We start from the raw sequence: 17,965 nt of genomic DNA, 5'->3' as shown, positions 1-17,965 counted from the left end.
TCTGTATTCTGACTTTGGTTAGGGGACATTCCTGTATATCGAAAAGTACCTGGAGTACATATCTGTAGTGCCTGGAAACCCCTTCAGCCTTAATAGTGTCCCTCCTTCAGAAATATATCTGTGGGCTTTTCAACATCAGATCAGAACTGGAATAGTTTCTAGGCACCAAATGTGAAATAAAAAAAATCATTTTGTTTAAAAATATGATGTCAAGTAGTTTAATGTTATTCTAGCAGAAAGTTCTGTTTTAGGAAATGCCATTCATGCACTGCACGCTTGGAAATTATAAACACCATAACGCCTCTTAAATGTCCTGGAATGTAAATCAGTGTTATCTGTTCACCATCTGTGTCAAGCCATTTTCTCCGTGTGGTCATGCTTTATGAACTTCTGAGAAATAAATTCACAACACTGGATCCTGGAGCGCCAGATTCAAGGTCTGAAATCTCCATCAGTTCTGCTTCATTTCCACAAAATCATGACAAGACACATCAATTAACTTTAACAAATTTATTTTCCCATTATTTTGAATAGTAAGCTGCTGATTATACGAAAGTGAGGGACATATCAGATGTGTGGTGGTGGTTGTGAGGAGAAAAACAACGTCTCACTCGTGTTAATGTAATTGATAGTGGTGAAACAGTACTGATCATTTACAGAAGTGAATTCCCTGAACAACTGGGTTAAACACCCCATGTGTATCGGTAAAAACCATACCCCACTTCCTGTTTGCTTGTGGTTCCATTCAGTCAGTCAACAATCAGTATTCGTGAATCCAATCAACCAGAATCTATCAATCCAGCCAACCAGCATCCATCCATCCTATCACCATCAATCCAGTCAATCACCATCCATCCATCATTCCAGCCAATCAGCATTCATCCATCCTATCACCTTCAATCCTGTCAATCACCATCTAATCCAGCCAATCACCATCCATCCATCATTCCTGCCAATCAGCATTCATCCATCCTATCACCATCATTCCAGCCAATCACCATCCATCCATCATTCCATCCAATCAGCATTCATCCATCCTATCACCTTCAATCCTGTCAATCACCATTTAATCCAGCCAATCACCATCCATCCATCATTCCTGCCAATCAGCATTCATCCATCCTATCACCTTCAATCCTGTCAATCACCATTTAATCCAGTCAATCCCGATCCATCCATCATTCCAGCCAATCACCATCCGTCCATCCAATCACCATCCGTCCATCCAATCACCAACCATCCATCATTCCAGCCAATCACCATCCGTCCATCCAATCACCATCCGTCCATCCAATCACCATCCATCCATCATTCCAGCCAATCACCATCAATCCTACCAAATCTCCCCCCCACCCACCCCCCCTTCCCTACAACAGACACACTCACAGACCATATGTAAATAAATATAAACACAAGAGAGTATCAGTCTCCATTATGTGCCCAAACGGATTCCATTGGGTTTAAAACACAGAGCAATCGAGAACAGGGCCACAAGGAACACGACATGGTATGTATGACAACCAATGGTATCAGTTGTGCCCAAACAAAACACACTGCCTTCCCCCGATTTGACCAGTATTTCAGTTATTATGTCGATATGTGCGTGAGGTAAGCCCTAAGTGACAAATGTACCAGGTCAAACCCACAAAAATTAGGGTATAAGGAAGTCTTGTCCTTGTTTCTTTCAGGAACAACATAAGCCTATAGGACAGATGTATAAGGCATCAGAATTTGAGCATGTGTACTGACAAACCAAGAACAACAATCTGAACTGGGATTCAAACCCATGACCATAGAAATACCAAAGGATGCACAGCAAATTGTGGCAACCAAGATGTCTGTGCCACGTACATATACCCTGTATACAGCATAAATATACATCACACAAATGTGCTTCCTTAAAACTGAGATTCCTCCGGTACTGTCGTTACCAGTGGCAACATACTTGATCTTGACACAAGGACCCTTCTCCCCCGTCCCAGCTCAAAACTACATATAACACTCAATCATTGCTCAGTTGGTGATACCAGCCCCTACTATGGATGACATAACCTTATTCTAATCACAAATAGCACTCTTTTAACTTTCCATTAATCAAATCTTGAAAGAGTAAATATCCTCATACAGGGTCAAGCTTTTCCAACACTAGCCCCTCCTCTGTATACATCTTCAAATTCCAAAATGGCCACTCACACAATGGGTCCAGATAATGCAGGGATGCATGTATTGATCTCACCAGTTCCAATAACTTGGAATCCTGGCTCGTTGTCTTTGTTCGACACATCGGCGAGACACACTATTGAGGGATTCCCTGTCCATGGCTGCAATTTGCACTCTGCTCACAAATTGACATGCCGTGTAAATGACGATGCTGTGTATCAAGCAGTGTTTATAACAGTGAGGCTATTACCATGCTTTAGAGTAAACGACCAGGATGAAAATGAATGCATAACTGAGAAAACACGTTTTCAGAAAAATGTTGACTTAAGCGGAAAGTCAAAAATTGTGTTGGTATAAAAATCAAAATTTGTAGACAACCTTTGCCAATATAAGGAACTTGGTTAATTGACATACTAATCAAAAGAAGTTAAAGAACACCCAATTCTTTCATATCACTATAGTTAATCTGTGAAAGAATCAGTTTCTTTAACTTTTTTTGAGTAGCATACAAATGAAGTAAAACAAAATATTCTGAAAACAACCTTAACATATCGCCTAGTTATATACCGTATTCGACGTAATAAGCGCCCCGCTCTAATAAGCGTCCACAGTGATATTTGCTGATATATTGGCTAGTGAACAATCCCAATTAGCACCCCTTGATCAATGTACACAACACTTATTTATTCGCGTATAATACGCACTCGTTTGTTATTTGCACCCTTAATTAATTACCAATTAAAATTCCGAAAAAATGGATCTCTCGTATATAAACATTACAGGCTGTCAGCATAAACCACGAAATTTATCTTTCAATTCTGTTTTTTTCACCAAAATAATATCCTAATAAGAGCCCCCTATTTCTAATTTTGAGAGCGCCCTGGGCGCTTATTACGTCGAATACAGTAGTAACCTTTCAACTATTTCAAATACCATCCTGATTTCAACTTGTTCCATTTAATCTGAAGAACAAAACAACAACTGCAATGATATATAAGTCAACCTTCTGATGTTTCCCATCCTCATCTCAAATGTAGCCATTAACTGCAACTTTCACCGCAAAGACCCCGAAAAAAAATATTGACCAGAGGCTAAGTGTCACAGATGCAGGTGATGTCCTTAGCACGCCGGTCTCGTAAAGTGACCCTCATAAGATGACTAGCGTTGAACAACAACAGGAAGACGGAGACAGTAACAAGCTCTGCATGGAGTTCTATTGTAAGGCAGACCGTAGTCTCGGGGCGGAAGTCAAGCCAAACTACTTCCTGTGTGTGACTGAGCATGCTCAAAACATGGTGATAGATTGCTATGGTACGGAACAATGCTTCTGACACGGAAATAATGATACAATTATGTGGTAATGTCCTCCAAAGAAAAAGCAGGAAACGTTGTGCATGTATGAGCTATTGATAACATCGCAACTCAAATGAAAAAATAAGCCAGGATAATATTTTACTTTGGCTCATATTCGCATCCTTTTCATATACGCCCATCACCATCATCAGTTAAAGGGAAAAAAAACTGTGAAAAGGAAAGATAAAATCAAATTAATACAGCCATTGTTATTGCAAAATGTTTTCAAAACATTTCAGATTGAATGGCCAAATTTTAACACAGTTAAAGCCAAATACACAAAAAAATACAAAACCTTTTCGTTAAGTTCTGTTTCTTTCTGAATGCTAAGGACTACTGTCAGCTTTGTGCAATTAGGGAATTAATTTCATGTGCAACAAACCATCAGTCTGTACCTACTTCAAATACTCTTAATAATTTAGGAAACATGGATGAATAATGACAATCTAACAATTGGGTGTTATGTGTGAGTGAGTGAGTGAGTGAGTGAGTGAGTGAGTGAGTGAGTGAGTGAGTGAGTCTTATCATTAGATATTAAAGTGTAGTCCTAACTGAAAAAAAAATTTCCACACAACCATGAACAATAATCAAGTTATACCACATCAGACAAGCCAACCAGTGGTTGATAGCATGAGCAACGACCCAGGCCACCAGGGTACAATGACACACTGTAACCTCCCATTCTTCAATTTCATAACATTAAGTACTGGGTACATTGAACCTATTCCACAACGGAACGCCCAAAAGAAATTCAAACAAAAAAATTAATTAAATTAAGGTACAAAAATGGTCACACTTTAACTATCAACTTGGCATCAGCGAACATGATAAAATAAGTTCTTACAGAACAATCTAAGAGCTTAGTAACCTTGGAATGAAATTAATCATCAGACACAGGAGACGCCATTAAAAACGAACCACAAGCGATTATTAGTTCCTATTTCGAAAGGTCATTATATTATCAGATACTTTCGAATTGGTTCTATGCCCTGCAGAAAACTAATCTCACCATTACATCTCAAAATAGAATACCGTATCAACTTTTACATGCTTATAATCTATAAAAAAAACCAACCTCCCACACACAATATGCTTCGTACAAGTCTGACTTTATCACGAAGGAGATTTGCTGACAAAAGCAAAATTGTCTCCAAAGCTCCAGAGCGCATGTCGGAAACATGTTGTCTGAAATCTGTTATGTATAAAGGTTGGAGAATGTCATGATATCACCTGTTAAGATAGACATTAGACTTGCCTAAGTCTCTTAGGAAACTGATCAGTCATTTAAATCATAATTCATAGATCATATGAATAATAACAAATTGTCCCTATAAAAAGACTGGGCCCTTTCCACAAAGTGATCTTAGCGGTGGGATTATCGTAACTCCCATACTTTAACATAAACTTACGACAAGAATAGCACTAAAATGATACTAACTCCAATACTTTATCATAGACTTATGACAATAATAGCGCTTAGAGGTCCTTACTCCGATACTTAACATATACTTACGACAATAATAGCACTAAGAGGTCGTAACTCCAATACTTTATCATATACTTATGACAATAATAGCACTAAGAGGTCGTAACTCCAATACTTTAACATATACTAATGACAATAATAGCACTAAGAGGTCGTAACTCCAATACTTTAACATGGACTTACAACAATAATAGCAATAAGAGGTTGTAACTCCAATACTTTAACATAGACTTACGACAATAATAGCACTAAAACGATAGTAACTCCGATACTTTAACATAGACTAATGACAATAATAGCACTAAGAGGTCGTAACTCCAATACTTTAACATGGACTTACAACAATAATAGCACTAAGAGGTCATAACTCCAATACTTTAACATGGACTTACAACAATAATAGCACTAAGAGGTCGTAACTCCAATACTTTAACATAGACTTACGACAATAATAGCACTAAAACGATAGTAACTCCGATACTTTATCATAGACTTACAACAATAATAGCACTAAGAGGTCGTAACTCCTATACTTTATCATAGACTTACAACAATAATAGCACTAAGAGGTCGTAACTCCTATACTTTATCAGAGACTTACAACAATAATAGCACTAAAACGATAGTAACTCCGATACTTTAACATAGACTAATGACAATAATAGCACTAAGAGGTCGTAACTCCAATACTTTAACATGGACTTACAACAATAATAGCACTAAGAGGTCGTAACTCCAATACTTTAACATGGACTTACAACAATAATAGCACTAAGAGGTCGTAACTCCAATACTTTAACATAGACTTACGACAATAATAGCACTAAAACGATAGTAACTCCGATACTTTATCATAGACTTACAACAATAATAGCACTAAGAGGTCGTAACTCCTATACTTTATCATAGACTTACAACAATAATAGCACTAAGAGGTCGTAACTCCTATACTTTATCAGAGACTTACAACAATAATAGCACTAAAACGATAGTAACTCCGATACTTTAACATATACTTTCGACAATAATGGCACTAGGACGGTCCTTAAACTGCCATACTTAAACATAGACTTACAACAATAATAGCACCATGAGGTCGTAACTCCAATACTTTAACATTGACTTACAACAATCGTAGCACTATTTTTGAGGAACGTGTCCCTGGACATTGTCTGTGGCCATGTATTAACATACAACTAATATTTGTAAATGATTTCTCTACTTCAAGTTCATCAAACATGTATAGAGATGTTATAATATAACATCAACCACATAATTTATGTCCATCATAAAATTTGAGTTGGCCAACTTAAAAAGAATGTTAAAAAGACTTTTAGCCATTTGGCCCAAAGTCCCTCTTTAACAGATTATACTGATATTCTGATTCTAATCATCATTGTTTCGCTGATACCAAACCTAAAACAAACATATCGCATTCGACATAATAACGCCCCACTCTAGTAAGCACCCACGGCGATATTTGCTAATATATAGGCTGGTGAACAATCCAAATTAGCACCCTTTCCGATTGATCAATGTACATAAGATTTATTTATCAGTGTATAATACCCACTCGTGTGTTATATGCACCCAAATTATGGGCAATTAAATTCTGGAAAATATATCTGTCGTGTATAATACACACAGGCTTTTCTTTTGTATCATTTCAGTCTGTCAGCATAAACCACGAATATTACGATCTTTCAACTCTGGTTTTTTCTCTCTCACCAAAATCATATTCTAATAAGAGCCCTCTATTTCCAATTTTGAGAGCGCCCTGGGCGCTTATTACGTCCAATACGGTAACTAATTATTCCAAAGCAATTAAGAAAATTTTCATCATTTAATTATTCAGTTGCTGAAAATGAACAAATTCTCTGTGCTGCTTATTATTGCATATTAAATGTACCAATAACACAAAAATATCGTGATTTCAGAGACTAAATATTAGTCTTACATGAATGGTAAAAGATTATGTGAGTTTTTTTAAAATCTGTTTTGGATGGTTTATTGTAAGGGAAAACAAACCCAAAACAACCAAAACAACCAAATACAAACCAAAACAGGACACATGATCATATAGCCCACATAATCTTTGAAGGGCAAATAATCTAGTGCTAAAACTTCAAGCCTATCAATTTAAGTCGCCCTTCCATACTAAATCACAAGGACCTAACGACTCCAACATAAGTCCCGACGTCTGCCCTGTCAAGAATGTCAATAACTGAAGATTTCTATCAACACAGAATAAACATACATGGACAACATGTGATAAAAGACTAAATAGTACTCACATGGACTGAACTTGAATCATGACTAATCATACAAATCAAACATTCAATACTGGATGCATGTAACAAAATACTACCTTCCCACAACTGTTGATGTAAATCAGTAAAATTAGCAGCACTTGGCAACCGAGTTGTGCCAAGGGCCCACTTAGCAGTTTTTGCAAGTAGCACATGGTGAGTTATAATAAACTGCAACAATAACAATGTCCTGTAATGTATACACGGTGGAGCGGGAGGGGGCGGGGGTCAGGCTTGTACCATGTCAAGTGCGATGTTCCTGCAGGGGAACGTCCCCACTGTGACAACTGGGGGGGACCACGCCACAACTCGTACCAATGACTGTTAATTACATTTCACCAACTTGAAGTTTATTCCATAACCATCTTCATCCTGGTTTAAATTGTTTGCAGAGTTGTGTCCCTTTGTCAAATCAGGATCTGCTCATCAAGGTTCAAAGTCAAGAATTGCCTAATCTACAAACGTGCTTCCTGCAACTTCAGGCTGGACTGCCAACAGAGGTTAGGAGAGAGATAGTCTGCCAGAAGTGCAGAGGGTCATAGAGTATCTGCCAGGAGTGCAGAGGGTCGTGGTGGTTTCATCACAGACTCCATCATACAAAAGGCAATATATTAACAGATTGTTACCCTGTCTGGCACACAAGAACTGATCAAGTCTCAGTGTCAGTATACTGTGTCTGAGTGGGGTATGTCTGATCAAATCTCATTAAAATCAGATCTTAGTTCTCGCTACCGCTAAACAAAGACATCCCACAGGTCACGCGAGACCAACCTTTCACAAACTTTGATCGACCAATGGGATGACTGACAGTAAGTCGACATTAGCCAATCAGAAAGCAGCTTTCTCATGCTTTACAGTACTAGTTTCAAACTGGCGACTAAGCTTAAAACATATTTTGACAAATTCTCAATTATAAATTAGAAAACTGACAAAAGAACATTCAGGAATGGCTAATAGATGGTCTAGATTGTATGGATTCAGTCCTAAAACCTGTAACTGTAGTTCAGAATGCGCTGTGTTCAATTTTTTTTGGTTGCATGATTAGAAAACACACTCTGACTGTCACTTTCATGATCTTGTAAGCGACGCTCTGATTGGTCGGATGAAAGGTCGTTCTGACGTGACCCGTAATGGGATGTCCTCAGATCTTTGTTTAGCAGTGGCAAGACCTAAGATCTGATTTCAATGAGATTGTGTCTGATCCAGATTTGAACATCTACACACGGCCATGATAAAGTACAAATATTGTTGAGGTCGGCACCAAACAGCTACAGGCCTACACAAGCTCGACAAGGTCAACGTTCGTAACATGATTTCATCACTAAAATATATAATATGAAAAAACTAAAATACAAAAAATAGCATGTACAGTTATATAAAGATTACAACCACCAAAGGAAAGTTCAAGAGCTTCACTTCTGCCCCTTATACCATATAAGGTCAAATAGATCAAGTGTACTAGGGAAACAGAATACGAAAATAAATGCAATTATGTCTCAGTAACGTGACCCCCACTTCAAGTTCAATGAAAACTTCAAAGACAGCGTATTTGAAATGACGGATTAGATATCATTCTCTATACAATAATGCCAAAGTTAAGTAGCAAAAACCATTATTACTAAGGCTGGGTCCTGGATAGTAATTGTATTTGTGTGCAATACTATCCAGTACAAACAGGAAATATGAGATAAAGACACTTACTATGAGAACTGACTTTGAAATAATGTTCTGTTACGCTGGTATATTATTTCAGAAACTGTAATTTGTAGCTAAAAATGTCCCTAGCAAATTTAATTGCCTATAAATTTTTAAAAAAAAATATACCTAGACAAGATATTTTATGTCATATTTTTCTAATAGTGCACAATGGATCCAGAGCCTACCTTGGGCAAGGAAAGGTCATAAACTGTTCCCTTTCATCAGTAGAGGAAATATTAAATCAAATATCAAAATCTCATGTTATTAATATTTCATTTATATTCCATCAGTTTATGAAATATTATTGTGTTTCAGGAAAAACAAAAGTCCATGTAGCATTAAATGTCATCATGTAACAAAACAGCTAAAAAAAGAAATGAAGTTTTCATTAACATAGGACAGTCACCTTTATAACCAGTGAGATGCGAACGGTATTAATACACATCGACACCTCCCTGGACCGAAAACTTTCTCTAACAAACTATCCTGAATGTAATGTCATTGCAGATAAGATCGAGTGAGTGAGTTTGGTTCAAGCCTGTTTGAACATTATTTTAGTTGCATCTTGACTTGTTAGTTGAATGTGAGAGGTTGGGCATGGTTACCACTTTAATAAACCCAGCATGTCGAACCCGTGACCAGTGGATCCAAGTATGCCAAATAACTTGCAGTGTTTGTTGACATACTCACTCACTCACTCACTCACTCAAACATTGGGAAAACTCTTTACTTTTTGGAACGTTTTTTGTGTAAGAATGCATCACATCAATGCATGGAGCCGACTAAAAGTAGTCCCTGAATGATGACCTCATTTGCATACTTATCTGATGGTGATATCAAGTTTATCAGATTGTTTTATCAATATCACTGTCCATTATATTATAATATCACCATTAAATTTTGAATACATACATAAAAAATCTTTCTCAACCTTGACCTTTGGAATTCATTATGCTTGGATTTGTCTTTTTTCACCAATTTCAAATACTGCTACACGAATGCAACACGTTTGCTTTGAAGTTCACAATCACGCCAAGCCATCTTATTGTCTATAGAGATTCTCATAAATCAGCGCCCTCTGTCACAGCTGGTCTCAGCAGATAGCCCTGGTAGGCAGATCGATGTTTGACACTTCAATTATTGTAAACAGCTCTTGACATAGATCACTACCATACCACTGACAAACAACAGCCACTGGGAGAAAGAAATTAATTGAAATAAAAGCAGCCATTAACAATAATCCTTATCCCCGAGTCCCTGGAAAGTTGTTTTCTCTTCCTATTATTTTGTCTTCCTTCATGGGGTTCGACATTTTGTGGGGGCTTGATTTACTATAAAAAATGAATTCCCGAAAAACACTGGAAAAATTAACCTTACCTCAGGTTTTACATTAAAATTGGTATTTGGATGTGTTGGCAAAAACGAAATGTGGATTCGAAAAAAAGGTTGAGTTCCAAAGAAAGAAATTGTAGGTCTATGCTTTCCACCCATATAAAGCTAACATGCTGCAATAGAACTGAAATAGAGTTTCAATAGGTATTAAACTCACTCACTCACTCACTCACCTTGAACATATATAATTGATGATACCTAGTGCAGTCCTTCACTCCTGACAGAATAATAACAAAATTTAATATGTTAAAAAGAAAAATATTTTACTTTTCAACAACCACCTGAAAAAAAACAACTGAAATGGTCGTCAAAATATTTCAAGAAAAATATATTTCCAGACGTCACATGATTTGTTTAAGTTGTTCCATTAGAGCGGCAATTTGCTTCAATTAGAACTAAACTGTCCAATTTCTCAGTCAATTATAGCATCCTTGACAGGAGAGAACAACAACATGAGAAGATGATGATACTCAATTTTCCTACAGTCCCAATGTACGGAGAGAGACTCTGTGTGTGCTGGACTGGATGCCTTTAACAATATCATGATTCAAAGGCATTTAGTTTGTAATTACTACATCTGTCATGAATTCTAAATAAGCACTTATCACAGTGTCCCTATTATATTTAGGCAACACTTATGCCAGTCTCAGCGACCAGATGCTCATAAAGTGTCTTGAGCTATTCACAAACCTAATATAAACGGGTCTGGGAGCTATTTTTAGATTCCCGAAATTGTCCAATCAATAATGGTGGATGACTTTTCGGCTAGTGGTCTTAACAACCGACAACGGCAGAATACGGGACCAGAAGTCCGTCTAGACTCCGACCGTCAAACCTCGGCCATTATTACTGTCATAAAACACCATCTACTTTTCCTCGGAGCCGCTTAGATGGGACTGTAATTTTGAAAAGACAAGTGTCAAGATCGAAGAATCTTCCAAGGTTCTACTCTAGATTCTCCAAGGAAAGTTAGGGGCGGTCGGGTAGCCCAGTGGTTAAAGCGTTAGCTCGTCACGCCGAAGACCCGGGTTCGATTCCCGACATGGGTACAATGTGTGAAGCCCATTTCTGGTGTCCCCCGCCATGATATTGTTGGAATATTGCTAAAAGCGGCATAAAACCATACTCACTCACTCACCCCAAGGAAAGTTATACCTGTGTTATGGGAGAAATTATTTATATAGTTTATACATTTAACATGAAATTTATATCATTGAATGAATTTTTTATACGTTAGAGTATTTAACATCACAAGTATCTTCTACAATTGGACAAAATGCTGCACAACTGTCCAATAATAATACCGTATTCAACGTAATAAGCGCCCAGGGCACTCTCAAAACTAGAAATAGGGGGCTCTTATTAGAATATTATTTTGGTAAAAAAAAAACAGAGTTGAAAGATGAATTTAGTGGTTTATGCTGACAGCCTGAAATGTTTATATTCGACAGATATATTTTTCGAGAATTTAATTGCCAATAATAAAGGGTGCATATAACACATGAGTGCTTATTTTATGCGAATAGGGGTCTGCTAATTTGGATTGTTCACTACCCAATATATTAGCAAATCTCACCGTGGGCGCTTATTACGTCGAATACGGTATTCATCATTCATTGATGTTTGTTTAATTTTTAATACAGCACTCGGCAATATACCAGCTGAATGATGGCAGTCAGTAAATAATTACGTCTCACAGTATTTAACATGGTGAGCAATGATCCAGGGTACGATCATCAGGGTACGATGACACACAATCGTCCCAGAACCTGACCACGTGATCCATTCGTTCGGTTGCCTCTTGCGACCAGAGTAGGTTGTTGGGACCAGTTCTAACGTGAAATCCTGACAGCGTAATGGGTTGGAAATCGTAGGTTGTTCAAGCTATTAAAATGCTTTACACTTTGAAATAGTGCCTGATTGATAAAATACTGACAACAGCACAAACACAGAGACACAACTGGTTCAGGCCTCCGTAACACACCATACCTCGCTCGATCGTTATTTAAAACGAACCGCCCCCCTTACGTCACACAATTACATAACACAATATAGAATGTTACGAATGCAAGGATACAAATGAACCTCAAGTGTCCAATTAACCTGGTAGGGACAGTGTGTGGAATATGAAGGGAGATAACTCTGTAATGGGATAATGTAAAGGCCACTAGAAAATATGGTCAGAATATAACTTTACAAATGTTTGCCACTTGATGAAACCCTGAAGAGAACGGGTATGGTGCTGACAACGATAATCAGGTAATTTGTGAATCAAACCCATGATCATTAGCTTCTGACAACACTGGGAATTGCAGCACCTTAAACAGCCTTGCTCCAAGGCTGTACTGAAAGAAAAGTTAATCGATGTGTAGTAATTCTATCCTCCAAATAGGCAAGTCTAGATATGTGACAGTGCAAGACTCCAGTCTCTCATAGGGACAACTTGTTCTTATCATTTACATAATCTAGAAATTATGATTTAAACTTATAATTATTGCCTTAGAGACTTGTGCAAGTCTACGCCTTAAACAGCTGGACCTCCTGTACACCAGAAAACATTGTTAAAAACCTTAGAATAAGTAAACTATACATACCAACTCTCAGACAAACATGAACTATATAAAATATAGGAGCTGCATGTGCTATATAGCCAATAACACTGACACCAGGTGTGACAGCAAGTGTCAGTAATTGGTGGTACCCTCATACTGTGGCATAACATCATTTATCAAACAGCCATGATCATGACAAAACCTACAAGTCAAAATGATATATGGAAATGGACTATCATGTATTAACATTGACAACCTGGCACAGAAATACAAACCCTCAACCCAGAGCTTGATTACAATCTCCATAACAAATATTTCAGGCATCTCATATGTTTGGTTTTATTGAAGGATAATATTATTAAACGATTATTAATACATTATAACACCCCAATTAATGATCAGGACTGTTTCTTCAATCAGGAAACCAAACAACAAACAAACTGACACCCAAAACCAAGACTGACTCCAAATGTACTTGAGGACTGTTTCATTAATACGACGGATCCTTCCGCATTGGACCAACATACGTCTTGATTTAGCTGAGGGGTGAAATAAAGCCTTATTAACGATGTGACGCACGACGTCACTGTGTGGGCTGACTTTGAATAGGGAGAATGAATTCTGTGGCTATCTGTAGGGATTTGCCTAATCTTCGCCTCAGATTGAGAGGGCTTCAATAGTAGTCCCTCCGGTTAAAACAGTCGTGTTGAAAACACAAGGAGATGCTGAGGATTCAGCAATAACTCCACTTGTACCTTCGGTGTTTGGTCAGAGACTGTGTTAATATTGTAGTGTGGGGGAAAAGGCTTGTATTAATGGCATCCTCTTTATCGTACAAGATTGGAGGGTTATTTACAAGGTACAAAATGCGAAGCCCATTTCTCTCCCATGACAATGATGGAATATAAATGTGCAGTAAAACCCAACTCACTAACGGAAACAAATAGGTTGCGATCAAATTTTGTTGTTTTTGGTAGCTTTACAACGTATCCTATTTATCAAGTACCATATTCGACGTAATAAGGGCCCCGCTCTAATAAGCGCCCACGGTGACATTTGCTGAGATATTGGCTAGTAACCAATCCCAATTAGCACCCCTTCCGATTGATCAATGTACACAAGACTTATTTATTCGCATATAATACGCACTCGTGTGTTATATGCACCCTTAATTATGGGCATTTAATTCTGGAAAAATATATCTGTCGTACATAAACATTTCAGGCTGTCAGCATAAACCACGAAATTTATCTTTCAACTCTGTTTTTTTCACCAAAATAACATTCTAATAAGACCCCCCTATTTCTAATATTGAGAGCACCCTGGGCGCTTATTACGTCGAATACGGTATATTTCCTGAAGGTTGTTTGAACTTTGTTACTGATACAATATTGATTACTGAGTTTTCAATCATGTCCTGTGGCAATCACTTGTTAGTGAGGCTTTTGGAGGGTAGGTTACTTTCAGCACTAGTTGGCTCTACTGGCTTGAAGATTCTTTGATAAATCTCCCCCAGTGTTCCATAATCTCAAATGTACCAGTCGACTAGAATTCATTTTGGTTCGTTTCTATAATTGGTTAATGAGGGGTTAAGCAGAAAATATTTTTTGAAAAGAGGTATTTTGATGGTTTAACCTCTCAGCATGGTTAATTTCTACTTGAAATCTGCTTAATTCTGCATAACGAGACTTATATAAATGCTTTTATATTCGCTAAGTATAACTTCAAATGCAGTACTTTCAATTAAGGGCTTTGAGCTTTTAATCATGATCCTCCCTCTGACTTAAATAGAATTAATAGGTTCATAGAAATCCTCCAAAGAGATCGCCAACAAATATGGCCGCCATGATGGGCAGACGTCTGGCTGTCACACTTTCTTCACAACTATTTCCATGTTACACACAGTTGGGGACCTGAGTCTGTCAAAATTAACAAGAAATACTGCCAGTAGCACTGTCTCCCTCACAACTAGTTCACAAAGCATGAGACCTTAGACAGCTAACTATGGCCTAACCCTCAGGAGATTTGAAACACGGCATTTAATTAAACGCCTCATTGGTCAAGACGGGTCAAGATGCCCCATTTCACAGCTTCCACTGCGATTTCAAAATTAATGAAGTAATCTTTCATATTGATTAAACACTTTTTTAGCCAAAACTTAATTAGAAAAAACGAGGAGTGTCCAAGGAATGGCCACAGTAGTGAATTACGACAACCCAATAACGTGAGGTCTGCCAGGATAGTTGGTATTGGACAAACATGTCTAAACAGTATCATCAATGATAAAAAATCTATTTTTTGGTTGTTCCAATGAAACAAATTAGACAAGAACAATAAAAGGAAATACATCAGTGACATTCGCTTTGCTATCTACACAGTACGACCCTTTACAATGACAAAACATTTTTTTTCTTCCAATTTTCACTAATTGGTTGATATAAAAATGGAATACAGATAATAATTTTATTGCAATTTTCCAAAGCCAGAACGAAAATATAAATATGCAAGCAATTAATATGTACCATTTTTAGCATTTTTCTCTTATATCCACACGTCAGTATCAAGATGATAATTCCCTCACTACTAATCTTTCAAAATAGAATTGGATAGAAAATAGACAAATAATCTGCTATCATAAAATAAATATGATATTGGACATCTATGAATTAACAGATTTGAAACATAGCAAAAATCTCATCATTATCATACTCAAATAGAAACTATTCAAAGGGCATTTTGTTCCTTCAGATAAATGTCAATATTTAAAGTCATCAGACATGTCAAGATTAATGTCACGGACAGGGATGTGGCTGAAAACAAGGTCAGTAGTTTAGGGAATCCTGGTGCGTTTTAATCAGAATGTTTACTTCAAGGAGACATCAGAAACTCAGTGACACTATCACACAGACTCCCCCGACACACAACCCAATGTTCACTGTAGGAGACAATCTTCATTGTAAACAGCAGTATGTTTTCACACCCATTTGCATTGGTTCTCATTCTTCTGTGCAGTGCCTTGAACAACCGTTTATTTTCTTGCTTTATGTAAATAATTAATCCAATAATTTTGAAATTAAATTCCTATGCTTAAAGATACTTTAGCATTGGTTCTCATTCTTCTGTGCTGTGCCTTGAACAACCGGTTATTTTCTTGCTTTATGTAAAATAATTAATCCAATAATTTTGAAATAAAATGCCTATGCTTAAAGATACACCAGCATTGGTTCTCTATCTTCTGTGCTGTGCCTTGAACAACCGGTTATTTTCTTGATTTATGTCAAATAATTAATCTAATAATATTGAAATAAAATGCCTATGCTTAAAGATATTTAAGGCTGTACATCAGTGAAGATCTGGGGTAGAATAGGTCTTCAGCAACCCATTCTTGCTGTGACAGTGACTATGCTTGTCGTAAGAGGTGACTAACGGGATCACATGTTAAGGCTCGCTGACTTGGTTGATCATGTCATCGTATCCCAGTTGCGTGGATCGATGCTCATGATGTCAGTCACTACATTGTGTGGTCCAGACTTGATTATTTACAGACCGCCGTCATATAGCTGGACTATTGCTGAGTGCGGCGTTAAACAACAAACAAACAAGCTTGAGGCTGTGGGTAGCCATTCAACTCCTATCACAGGACAAAAAATATTTAGCATTCTTGGGATTACCTTGTGAGATTGCTGTCATATGGATACAAGAAGTTGAAATGCATATCAGTTAGTTTTATGTACATATTGCTGGTAACAAATGTGTCCCGAAATCAGTTATAATATTGATTCCCCAAACCAATGATAATTTAATAACATGACGCAGATCAGTAATTCAGATAATAATTCCTTCCTCTGGCGAATTCTGTGGTCCAAAATATGTCATGTCAGCACTTTTATAGATATGTGAAGATTAATCACAAAACATCATAATATCTCATGTCTCTTTTCATGAAAGCTTAACCCACAAATAGATTCCTATTAAAACTGTCACCAAAGATGCTTCATTAAGACAGTACATGTCTGAATATAGTGGAAAACACAAACAAATCAGAACTGTGCCATACACGTGGAATGTACTTACATGAGAAAAACACCAATCATATCAATGCAATAAATCATTCTTTATCAGAAAAGCACAAATTGAAAGCTATACAATTTCCGTCCAAATTATCGTGATTACCTTGAAGTGAATTTTTGCCAGTATTTCTGAAACATATCACGTCGTAGCCACAATTAACATACTGTCTAGGTATCCCTCTCCACGTGGTGCATCAGTACAGCGAAATGTACGAGACTCGGGCGCAAGTTACGATAATGGACGAGGCGTCAGTTTCTGTCTTTGTTTTGAGAGTCATGCTCATAAATTGGGTATAAACCCAACAATAAGGTTGTGTTTTCGTAGGTGGAACGTCATCTTGAACATGTTGACAGCTGTGTGTGACAGCTGGCCTCCAATGAAGTTAAACACATATTGATTAACACAGCTGAGTTTTATGTGAACCGGACAGGTTTATATCACGCTTTTATCACACCCAAAAGAGGTCAATAAATGTTCTTTTATCTTCCTCTGTAATGATACATGCATACGTATCTAAAGATCTTTTATCTGAAATACAATTCTTAATTGTTTAGCATTTTAATGTCCCAATCTTACATCTTATCATCCTTTATGTGGCCTTAATGCATTTTATATCAATGTATCCTTCAATGTCAAGTGTATACACCTGAAATGTTTTATGTATACTTGTCACATGTTGTCTTAAAATTATATTGTTATTATCTGTGATTGTATGATTGTTGTTATTATTATTATTAACAATCCGGTGACTGATATCATGAGTGAGAGTGAGACAATGGTGAATGAGTGAGTGAGTGAGTGAGACAATGGTGAGTGAGTGAGACAATGGTGAATGAGTGAGTGAGACAATGGTGAATGAGTGAGTGAGTGAGACAATGGTGAGTGAGTGAGACAATGGTGAGTGAGTGAGTGAGTGAGACAATAGTGAATGACTGAGTGAGTGA

The 17,965-nt window shown here is 37.2% G+C and overlaps 1 protein-coding gene across 12 annotated transcripts in view; it reads right to left on the bottom strand.

The window, feature by feature from the left end:
- Positions 1-17,965, bottom strand: part of LOC124144419 (rap1 GTPase-activating protein 1-like) — a 345,341-nt gene that overhangs the window by 86,991 nt on the left and 240,385 nt on the right. The window contains exon 1 of one of the 12 annotated variants that reach the window (XM_048402800.1): positions 17,124-17,508. The exons of the other annotated variants lie outside the window; for them this stretch is intronic. Coding sequence (XP_048258757.1) covers positions 17,124-17,158 — 35 coding nt within the window. The 5' untranslated portion in view covers positions 17,159-17,508. Of the gene's footprint in view, positions 1-17,123; positions 17,509-17,965 lie in introns of those variants that run through there. 12 annotated transcript variants of the gene reach the window in all.

Source organism: Haliotis rufescens, unplaced genomic scaffold, assembly GCF_023055435.1.
Source record: "Haliotis rufescens isolate VD_foot unplaced genomic scaffold, xgHalRufe1.0.p SCAF_29, whole genome shotgun sequence".
NCBI lineage: Eukaryota > Metazoa > Mollusca > Gastropoda > Lepetellida > Haliotidae > Haliotis > Haliotis rufescens.
This window is presented reverse-complemented; position numbering and strand designations above follow the sequence as displayed.